Source organism: Phaethon lepturus, unplaced genomic scaffold (assembly GCF_000687285.1).
Source record: "Phaethon lepturus isolate BGI_N335 unplaced genomic scaffold, ASM68728v1 scaffold56191, whole genome shotgun sequence".
Taxonomy (NCBI): domain Eukaryota; kingdom Metazoa; phylum Chordata; class Aves; order Phaethontiformes; family Phaethontidae; genus Phaethon; species Phaethon lepturus.
This window is the reverse complement of record NW_010516654.1, coordinates 1-11,899: the sequence shown is the minus strand read 5'-3', so window position 1 is coordinate 11,899 and position 11,899 is coordinate 1. Positions and strand designations below refer to the sequence as shown.

The window sequence follows — 11,899 nt, the reverse complement described above, 5'->3', positions numbered from 1 at the left end:
TCTCTGGCCTGTCAAATGCCATCCTAAACTATCTCTCTCCTTCACCTGAGCTACGTACCCTTTACCAGTGGAAAGCAGCTCAAACGGGGAGCTGCTCTGGCAGCTCAATAGACTTAAAAATTAGCCAAAACAAAGACACCCACAAAACAAGTTACAAGTTTTACTTTTCATTCAACATTCTCCAAGTGAGTTAGGCTGGTGAAGATTTTAGGGAATAAACCCTCTGAAGAGTTCCCAGAGAGTCAGACAATCAGCAGTGGCAGGTAGTACAAAAACTAGGAAAAAAATCCTCATCACTAACTACTCGTCCCATGATGTCCCTGGGACTAAGAGGTCAATTAGGCCTGACAGCATTTGGCCTCAGTTTCCAAAGTCAGACAAATAGATATTTTGAACCTGTGTAAACCTGATTCTGACTATAGCCTGGGTCTTGAGCAGGTACTGAAATTCCAGGGAAGCCAGAATGCTCATTACTCATACAAGGTCTGTTTTCCTGCTAATGTAATTTCCTCTTGATTTAGCTTTGTGATCACTTTTTCATAGGAAAAGGAACAACAGACTCTGACTCCAAATCATATTCTCTGGGAACATATGTGAAAGTGTTTATCAAGATGCTTCCTAATACTTGTTTCTCTTCCTAAAATAAAATTGTATTTGGCTAGTGTTTAACAGACTGTGTTTCTATACCCTGTTCTCTGACTCCCTCCCTTCCCTCCCAACTGAGCGGCTGCTACTTCTCAAATAACCAATATGTCAGTTAAAAATGTGTCACGGTGTGGTCATTGTATGACTCCTATTCAAAGTTCATGTCATGTAGACTTTCATTGGCAGCGATTTTGTCCCATTAAAAGGTTTAAGACAGCAATTTGTGACTCTTGCTCAGCCAAGTAGAACTGTGAAAAAAAGGAGTTATTTCTAAGTCAATTAACTGCGGTCTGTCAGAGTGCTCCTCATTCAGTTATTTTCCAGGTCTTGTCATGGGCTCACATCTGTCAGCCCCGTGTTTCCCAGGCTGCTCTCAGATGCCATTACATTGAAAAGAATGGGTTTATTCACACTATTTATTGGACTTTGTGTGGTAGACACATTTGTATGTCATTTTATGGTGTAACAATTCATTTACATAAAATATAGGCAATTTGGTGATTCTGGCCAAAGCACTAAGGGAGGGTGGGAGGAGCCACCATTAAAATAATAAAAGCTAATCAAAAAGAGGCAGATAAATTTAGGTGAAAATAACCATCACGACCCATTCTTGATTCTAAATTACTTCAACAGAACTTCAAGGAGGCGAGTTTAGTTGTATTTTGTCTGTATTAAGCTCCTTAATGTTTTTCAGTGTAAGAGAAGAATTTATACTTTTCACAGGACCTATGTTCCATTTTAAAAATCAAGTAGTTCTTTGTGGAGGAAGAAAGGGTTTTTTTGCTTTTGGGTTAGGTTTTTCCCCAATTTAGAGAGAGTTTCCACATTTGTCTGTAAAGGAATGTTGTGCCTTAAAAGCCTGATCATGCAAATCCTACTTTTATTCTCCTGACTGCAACAAGGTAATTCATGTATGGTTCCAGTTAGACAAAGTTGAAAACAAAGGTTTAGATCAAATTATCTACAACGCTTTTCAATGAAGTGTAACAGTTTCTCTTTTGGAGTCAGGAATACCATTCCTGCAAAAGTAAATCTCCTAGGATTCAAGTCATGCATTCATTCTGCATGAAACTCATACTCAAGCGGTGTGGCTATCTTTAATCTTGGCACTGTAATAGGTAAGGACATTGCAATTTTTCTATAACTTCTCAAGTTCATAGTGAAGAGGGCCGTTGCACTGTGACATGCTGCAAGGATTGGTCTGATGACAGATCCGGAGCCCCTATATTCCCCTGTTGGCTCCCAATTAATTTCAGGTACTTGCCTATCCATGACAGTGTGAGCATGCCCTTAACTAGTAAGGTATTATTTCCCTGAAGACAGAACAATGGCTTTCTCAAACATTACTAGGATTATATCTTGAGACAAAATTATAAATATGCTAAGTATGACTGTACTAATTACAGGAGCATGAATTACGCATCTCCAAGTTATCACTGCGGCGTACTGAAACCAGAACTCATCACTTTGAAATGAAGAAAAGCATTTAGAAAAACTATAAATGTTCTTAATTCTGACTCTCCATGACTATTTTGGAAGCCTTGCTAGATTTCAACAGAATGAGATCAAGACCTTTAAAAAGGGAGAAAAGATAGGCTCTTGGTCAAGGACAGAAAAAGAGAAAAAATTATTCCTCTTCCTATGTTGAAGTTAAGCATACAGATCTCAGTGCAGAATGAGCTCCCAGGAGAGGCGGTAAAACATGGGTGCTCTCACTGACAGGAGAAGGTACTAGATACTTGCGTAAGCAGCAAAGCTCAGCATAAACCCACAATTTTGAGACTTTGGCACGCAGCTCCTATGCCTTCCCACTAGAACTCTCAAGGTCTCTGAAAGCCATGACTGCGATTTCATTCTGTGATGGAAGACTTATCATCCTACTTTGTTATACAAACAGGGTTCTTATCCTTTTGTTTGAGACAAAAGTTGAGCTTACATTTCAGCAAAAAATATTGAAACATTTACCTTAAAAATAATAATAGAATTGGAGAAAGGGAGTGAATGAGTCAGACCTCTAACAAAGGGAATAAGCCTGTATTCATGTAATTAATTTCCTACAGAATGGGGTGTTGAAAATTCAGTGCATTTGAAACTGCACAGAAAAGGCAAGGTAGACACAAGGAAAAGGCCAGCTGCATTCAAAAAAGGCCAGATCCACTCTGGTGTAAGCCGGCAAAACCTCGTTCAAATCAGTCAAGAAGACTTAGCCTGCAGTGTCTATTCACAAACCTTTACTTCATGGTGTTGGTCCAATCATTCAAAGACTCGTTAGAGATTCTTGTGGCTCTTTTGTCTTTCAATGAACGGGTGAAATGTCCCGTCCCTCTTTTGATTCTCGACCTACGCATCAAGCACAAGTCCAGCAAAGAACAAGTGATTAACTGCACAAAGAGCCCTGCTGCTTTATGAAATGTTACAGATCAGAAGGATTATGGAAAAGGCTTCACTTCCACCCTGGAAGAGGCTGAAAGACTAAGTTTGCAGTGCCAAAGGGGAAAATGTTCAACATGCTTTCCTCAGTAAAGATAATTCATTGGGTTAAATTCAACAACAGTAAAGAAAGAAGATCACTTGTTTGCTTGCAGTTGTTCACAAATGTGTTTTCACTGTAACTTAGGTCCTGCCTTCCCCATAACTAGGTCTAGCTCAAATCTTAAAGTTGGCACTAATAAGACCTGGCACCCAAATTCCACCAAGAATTGTCTCTCATTGCCTCAACTCCCCATATGTGAAACAGTGATAGTATTTAACCCCTTCTGACCCAATTTTCCTGTGTGCAGAAGTTGGAGAAATTGATCCCCAAAGACTGAAAAAACCCTTGTGAAGAGGAACATGAAGACTTTGTTTTTAGGTACCTATTCCTTAAATACATGCATCACTGTGCTTTTGTAGACTGCCTGGCCCTATTTAATCACCTTGAAAGGAGAACAATCCACAGAATTTTTGAGAAACAACTGAATGAAGAGTTATTTTAGTGCCATAAAAGATGCTTTCTCTTCTATATGGTTCTTGAACGTAGAATGACAAACTCCTGGGATGTGGAACTTTCTGTAGTAGACCTCTGGAACTATAGTGATTACACCTCCTTCAAGATGTCTAGGACTTTTTTGAGAGGCTGTAGCATCTACAGAGAGAACAAGCAACAGAACAGATCTTACATGGAAGATGCTGCTTTATGAAAGATGCTGACTCCAAACATTAAGCAAGAATTATGGTCAGCTGTAGCTTCAACACCTCGTTGCTCTTCATCTCTCTTACTCCGAGTCCACCTTTGTATCTTTATTAATTGGCTTAATTTTTTGCTGGTTTGAACGCTTCATGGCTCAATACAACTGGTCCCTGCCCGTTCTTTTGCAAGCAGGGGCAAATAAAGCAGTGTGGGTGAACTAGGGATCCATTCAATGACATACATAATGAAGCAGTAGGCATTACAAACTGCTTGCATGATAATTTTCATCTCTGTTCAACCTCTTGTTGTCCAAGAAGACTAGAAGGAGCACATAAATGCAACTTGTTGGTTCACTATTATACATAAACTAACACTGCCAGTGCAAGGAAGATTATTCCCCTTTAGCTTTTATTCTACCGTGGCTAAAGAAAGGATTCTATGGTTCAGTTAGAAACTATGTGAGGTATGATGCCAGGGGAAGAAATATTGCTTCCTGCCCTCAAATCTACGTACTTGGAAAACCACAAAACCACCCTAGGCTGACAGAGCTTAAAACGCCGGGAGACAAAATTAAAACACCCTGACTTAACCACAGTTCCTTGCTGTGATAATGGCTGTCCACCTTGTCACACTAATAAAGTCACTGAAATTAAAGAGTGTATGACCTGATCTTATGTTACTCTTCAGCTACTTTACTGCTTCTCCACTGATTCAAATTTTCCATCTTATCCCAATGCAAACACTAGCTGCTTTGCCCCACAGTAACTCATGTCTGTATATCTAAACATCCTCAGTCTTGATGTTGAAAGAAATTTGGACCAAACATAAACAGCAGTAGCTACTGATTTTAGCACAGCAGAATTTTTTCCAAGTGTGGGCACTCTATACATTACATGTTTTCCCCAGAAAAGTCAGAATATTTGTTTAAAACCTGAAAGAAAGGAAAAGAAAAAGATTTTCTCCAAAAAAGCATTTTTACCACACCACTTGGAAACATTCATGCATCTCTACTAGTTACTGGTATCATGACAGTTATCTCAACTCTATGCAATATAGGGAGATTACAGTTAAATAGAATAAATATATCCAACATCCATGACCTCTTCATTATTCTCACCAATTGCAGGGATTTCAGGTTGCTCATTGCAAGGCTGAGAAGTCCACAAAGCTATGGATTAAATCACCAGATCACGTGTGTTTTCAAGCATGTTGTTTCACTTCACACTGGGTTATTTTAGTTTTTCAACCACTCATTCACGAAACTACTTACTTGCTTTAAAAAGAACACATTATTTCAAAAGGATGATGCTCTATGAAAGCAAATAGTAATTATGATATTAATGCTATAAACAATGGCTAAGGCCCATTCAAAAGGCAAAAACCCACAAAAGTTTGAAACTTACAAACATACAAAATGAGAAGAAATGCTGTACCTCCAATCTATACTAAAACAACATATTTTATCTCATATTTACAGTGCAAATACCAACCAAAGAGTACTCCATTTAAAGTCTCAAATGCAGCATTGATGTCCAGCTCTCAAACCCCAAGTATTCTGATATCCCTGTATATCCTCTAACAGTTTACAACGGCCAGTCCGTTTAGGTATTTCCTGTCATGCACTAAACAATAACTAGAGCTAGTTGTGGGCCCAGTATTATAAGTATCAAATATTACATTCTCACACAGACAATGCTACAACCAAAACTTCTGATTATTTCAATGCATTTCCCAAACACCTTTTCTCATCTGGTAATGATACGGCGTTAGTGTTCATATTAGCTACAGTGCAGTATCTCTCACTGGCCTGTTTGCACGGGATCAAAACCAGGGGCTGTCAATGGTGCAGAAATCAGCAGAGCACCGCAGAGTTACATCAGCTGTGATTTTGCCCCTGAGGGTTAGTTAATCTCTCTGCTAATACAGAAGGCAAAAAATGTGGCAAATCTGCCAATTGCCTCCAGGTTTAGTAACTATGACTAAGACTATAGTTAGCATTAATTAAAAAAAAAAAAAAAAGGAGCCATTTGGAAGGAAAATCAAGTAGAGATGGAAGAAGAGAGAACGAAGTCTAGCGATAAAGCACATAGTATGTACACAGAGCAAAAGATGTTAGAGGGAATTTTGTAATACTGAGCACAAGCTGCTTTCTGACCACGAAAGACAACAACCTGTTCAAAATTCAGAGTTATTTTGTAAGGCAAAGAAGATGTGAAGATGAGAAACTAATGCAACAAACGGGGATTAAAAGTCAGAGTTTACAGGGCTCACAGAGCCATTATCTTCAGGCAATTCTCCAGGCCCCAGTTTTGGTGAAATTGTCATCTTTAGTCCTTGGTTTTAACTCTACTTCAGACTCAGCACCCAAAAACTGGCCTGAAATTTTTCAGCTTTCAACTCCAGCGTCACTCCTGTCAGTTGAGCTGAAACTCACATGGGTTGGCTCCTCTTTCTCTGGCAGACCAGTAAATGAACATGAAATCTTTAAACCGAGGAGCACAGCCCAACCAAGCTTCGCCAAAATGTTCACTTCCAGTGAAGAGGAAATCTCCACCTCCCTTCTTCACCTTGCATTGCAGCAGAGTTCGTATAGGGCCTCGCCATTCACCACTTGCTCCATCCTGCTGGAAAATTCTGTTTTTCTGTCTGTAGACTTTCTGGACGCTGACATCAACCTGTGACATGTGGTTCTCTGAATCGTGGGAAACATTTCTGATAGATCCTTTCACCACTAGATGTGAAGAAGACAGGAGTTGGTTATGGAGCAACAGGTAAGTAGTTCAGGTACTAGGAGCTCACTGAATGAAATAATTGGAGAAACAGATTTGTTGTGCAGTTTGTACACCCACCACCTACAGATGGACACATTTCTGAGCTTACATTGCATCCTTCACACAGAGGATCCCTACACAAACAGTGCTAGGAAGCATGGACTACTCAAATCACTACATCTGAGGAAAAAGCATATAACTTGCTTGATAGTGCAGAGCAGCAGTGAAGAATAAAAAAAGCACATGAAAAGAGGTCAGCTCAGGGATTCAGATTCTTCAGTCTATGTTCCAAGACAATGACTGTCACTGACTACTTCCTTCCTGTCTCCAGGGGCCTCTGAAGATTTTCCTTTGACAGCAGTAACAGAGGTTGATCCAAGAAGAATTAGAATATGATTTGATTGGAAAATAACAGGAGCTTGTTAAACGTTTTTAATTTCAAGGTTTGAGGTTTTTTTCCCCCCCCAAAAAGAAAATGGCATTCATCCATCAAAAGACACTTTGGGAGTTGATGAACAACATGCAGAACTCTTAAAGTGGCTTTATTTGAAGCCTTATTTAAATGTCACACAACATACATATACCTCCTTCTCCCCAAATGATCCTAGCTGTTTTCTGGGAGCAAAAGCATAATAAGCCATAGTCTTTCTGACTGAAAACATCCTTTGCATCAACCGCGCAGAGAATGAAACATCCCATTTGACAGGTGTTTGCTGTCCTGAAGCCATCTCTCATTCTCACCACCCCCATTTTTCATGGCAATCAATTATTCTTCCATTAACTACATGAATTTCAACCCTATACCCAGAGAAGGCTCAGAAGGAAACATGCCGCCATTTGAGCCAAGAGCTCTTGAGCAAGTAAGAGGTTACCAATCCAACAGGAACATCATCATGCTTCTCCCAGCTCATTCAGGTACAGAGAACTCTACAACCCAAGAGGCAGAAAAAGCTTATTTCTGAAGTTCCCAACAACTTCCTCATCTAATTTAATTTCCAGGGGAATCCAGAATTTTCTGTAACAGATGTCTCTGCTCTCAGTCGCCCTCTTTGTGTGATCGCTTTTAATCAGATGCAGTCAAGTCTACTGACAAGCTATAATGCACTTGTTCCTGGTGCTCCAAGTCGCTCCTGTGCTGCTCAGGGCCTAGTGACTGAAGACCTCCATCTTAAGAATAACTATAAAGCCCCTATTCACTCCCAGTGTCATTTACACTTTCATTAGCAGCTATTTTCTCTAATCAAAAAAGTTGATGATAGCGATTTGTGAGCTTAGGGCAAGGAAGTCAGGCCATAAATAGCATCAGTTCAAAGGGCCGTGTCTTTTGGTCCGTTGCTGCTGTAAGTGTAGGTGCCCCCCATTGTGTGCCTGGCCTCCACATCTGTCGGTCTCTGGTGTTCCAGGCAGTGCAGAGGGAGAGCGCCTCACACGGGAACCGAAAACTTCATCAAGTAGAAACAACAGGCTGGACTGCATCAATTAATTTGGAAGAAGTAGAAAAATTACCAGGTAAGGAGCACTCTGTAAGGGAAGCATGCTCTACACTCTGTAATAGCACAGTGATGTTACCGTGTGATTTTTATCAGTAGCTTTGAAGAACGGCAACCCCTAGTAGGAAATCAGTCATCTGGTGTTTTGTTTTTAAACACTGAATAGGGGTAAGTATAGTTCATGGTTTTATTTCTTTATGTTAGGTACATTTACAGCAATACAATCGTGGCCACGTGGAGAGGAAGCTCTGCAGCTTTAACTATTGGACATAATCAAAGAGGTACAAATTTTCATGTGCAAAACTATGGGAATAAAATGAACAAATCATGATCAAGAGAAAAAGTAAAAAAAACCTGTATTACATTATTAAGTAGAGAAAATGGGAAAAGCTTTTAACATACCACTGAATCAGTATTTCTTATTATTTCTTATCTTATGGAGTATTAACTGCTCTGTTTTCTCATAAGGCATGAAACCTAACCAGTATGTCAGTGAAGAAAGTTTAAAATCACCTGAAAACCTTACCTAAGTTATGAACAACTCACTACCTCTGTAGAAAAAGAACTAGGAAATGTGCAAATTGTGAGGGAAGAGAGAGGGCATATTCATCATCAGGGAAAAAAAAGAAAACACAAAATGGATGAAAGGAATAAAAAGGAACGTACCGAGCATGTATAACCTGTGCCTATGTGTGTCTACACACATGTGACTTGGCTACGTGTGAGAGCCAGCAAAACACTTGTGAGAATTACTTTCAGTTCAGTTTTAGATCATAACCTTTCTGCCTGCAGAAAATTAGGACCTTGAAAGAAAGCTTCCCCCTTCTAGGTTTCACTTCCCCCCCCTTCAAATTCTTTTTCACACACCTAGTTTCTTTCTCAGATCAGACAGCACAGTCATGCTGTTATTTTAAGAAAAGCAAATAAATCCAAATAATCAATGCATAATTAAAGGCAGAATGACATCCCTTTAGTCAGCTTACCAAAATCACTTCTGCAAATGGCCATAAGAAGTTCCACGTTGTCACAAGGACGGCACATAGCTAGAATAAAAAAGAAGTTAGTTACTTATAATACTACACGAGGTCTCATTGCTAAAGGACCGGTGAATTATGAGAGGAAATGGGGCAGAACTACTAGCTTAAAAAACGTTTTATCAGATGCAAACCAAAACTCTGGTTATGCAAATACAACCGAAGCAAAGAAATAAGCACAGAGGATTTATAAGTCACTGACCGACAACAGGGCCTGATAGCATATAATCCCTTTAACAATTGATGAAGCATGCCAAAAATACAGCAGAAAACACAGCACCTGGCACATGCCTATTCTCCATCATTTTTCAACCTTTTCAAATTTGGTTCTGTTTTGACAGAAAGAGAGGAAGATCCTCCTATATTACTTCTGGATTACAAAAGACAAGAATAAACACAAGCATCTATCTATGTGTGTGGTGGGAGCTACGATGGCTTCAAGAAACACTCCAGTATAGCCTGCTGAAACATCAGTAATCCAGCATGGATGAGGCGGAATTTTATTCTAAGTGTGGGGTAGCAGCATAAGTCATTCAATGTATTAGTGATAAAAGAAAACACCCCACACCACATCTGAAGCCTTCATGAGCCTACCATCAGGTTGTAGGGTTCATTGAACCAATCAGGCTCCGTTCACCCATAAATGTAATTTGTTATCCACACACTTGGTATATACCCTGTTTGTTATCAAAAGCTCCTGTCCTGAGTACTGGACAATCAGGCCAGTGATGCCATTAAGCACTCCCTAAAATAAGCATGTTCCCTGAGTTAAGGCCATGAAGCTCCAGCAAACAGCAAAGCCATGCAAAGTGGCACCTTGGACAGGTTAACAAAGAGGAGAGGACAACCCAAAAGTATTAGAGTTGCTCTTTTTATTTAACCTCTCCATTTTAAGGGCAGCTTCTTATCATTGCAACATGGCTTGACTACTCCTCTTTTTAACAGGAGGCTTGCCCGCGGTATTCCTTATTGGGGCAGCAGGTATACAATGGCAGGAGGAGGTGCGTCCTGATTTTTCAGAACTGGGATGGAAAAGAGCCCTCTTCAATAATCAGTGCTCCTTGAATACATAACTGTCTGTGTGTGGTGGGTGTGCATTATTAGGTGCAGGGTTATGTTGGTGTAAGGATAGGGAAGAAAGGTAAGTGAAGTTTCAAGCAATTTAGACAGCTAATCCCGTTTTCAAAAGATCATTCTAATTTCCATCTTGAGGCCTTGGGTCCCTAATGAATTTAAATCTCTCCTGAACATGGGATTTAGGCTCCTAAAACCTACTGAGGTGTTCTCAGTGACGGTACTGCTAGGGGCTGGGGACACCCGTGATCACAGTGCATACGTCCAGGATCAAGCTGGCTGCTAAAGGAGAGACAGAGTTTATATTTACATATATTCCCTCCTGTGCCTACAGAACACCCCTCACAGTGGAAATCTGAAAACATACTGTACCTGCCGAACAGCCAGCGAGCTGGCAGAAGGACCTCCATTGCAACGAAACCCCTCAGCCCAAAACAGCTTCTGTCAGCAGGGACGCATTGCCAAGGTCCACGGATATCAGCTGCCACCTTGGATCTGCCCTGACAGCGGAGCCCCAAGGCTGGCTCTGCTCTTACCTTCGACCAGTGCCATCTTTTTGAAGTCAGGGCCAGCAGCACTCTGGTTGCTCAGCAGCTCACACTGGAAGCTGGCTGTCCGGCGGCTGATGTCCCTCTGCGGACTGGCCTGCAGGAAGAGGGCCACTCGCTGCGGCGTGTAGGCACTGAAGCAAGACACGTGGTGGGGTTGAGCCCCTTCTGCCTCGCTTACCACCAGATGCAGCTGCCCAGCACGCTCCACATAGATGCTGGCACCCTGGAAGTCAGTGGCAGGCTTGATACAGACGGTGGTGTGCCGGGCACTGGAGAGGTTGGGCTCCAGAACGACACGCAGGGCTCGTGCTGGGTACATCCATTCCAGGGAGCCCTCGGTGCAGCGCAAATGGACCTGCTCCACCACGCGGGAACGGGGCTCCCAGCTCAAACCGCTGCCAAGACAATAGCACCAGTCAGTCACTAACAATACCCTCAGCACAGGCAGAACAGCCCAGCAGTCACTGTCACGTTGGCTGCCCGAAAATACAGATCCTGCTCCCAACTGTGACTCTACTCCAAGACTCATAAGTTAACTTCCTCCGGCTGGGCTGCCTTCCCTCCCCCATCCCACCACAGCTGCAGTGTCATGGGGAGGGGGATTGCTCACACCTGGTGCTGCACCTGCGGGCACAGAAAGGAGCCTCAGCCCCTCTTGCCCACCTGCAAATCCACACTTGGACACCTGCAGCATCCAGAAAAATGACAGAGGGCAACTTCTCTCTACTCAACAGCAACAAGAACTTTCCACGAGGTAGGGCTGGCCAGTGCTCACTCCCTGGGTAATCCCACCCATAGGCGGGTAGGAGAGCCACTGACTTGCAGTAGGAGCAGCACAACAAGCACTGATGTTATGTATGAAAAATTGGGTTTAAAAGCCTAAAATTCTAAAAATTTTTTAACGCTTCTGATAAGAATTAACCAAGAAAGCATTCCTAATCAAAGCAGGCTGTGCTGACCCTGCTCCTGAGCTCTTGCTCAAGCTACTGCAATTTCCTTGCTTTCAGAAAAGTTAGTTTTGCTTCTGTCACTCATGACAATCAAATCCGTGACAGCAGAATCAGTCAAAAGGAAAAGACAACAAAAAGCAGTGGACAGGGATATAATTTTTGGAAAAGCTTCGTTACATATTTTCTCGTCCAAGTTACGAAAGATAAGCCGCCAG

At 41.6% G+C, this 11,899-nt stretch overlaps 1 protein-coding gene across 1 annotated transcript; it reads right to left on the bottom strand.

Moving 5' to 3' along the window:
• Positions 1–6,228: 6,228 nt before the first annotated feature.
• Positions 6,229–11,129, bottom strand: LOC104613866 (meteorin-like protein; the record flags this gene model as incomplete). The annotated part of the gene is made up of 3 exons (XM_010296114.1): positions 6,229–6,545; positions 9,059–9,118; positions 10,720–11,129. Coding segments are annotated over 3 exons (787 nt in total), but the record flags the coding sequence as incomplete, so codon positions are not given.
• Between the last annotated feature and the right edge of the window lie 770 nt (positions 11,130–11,899).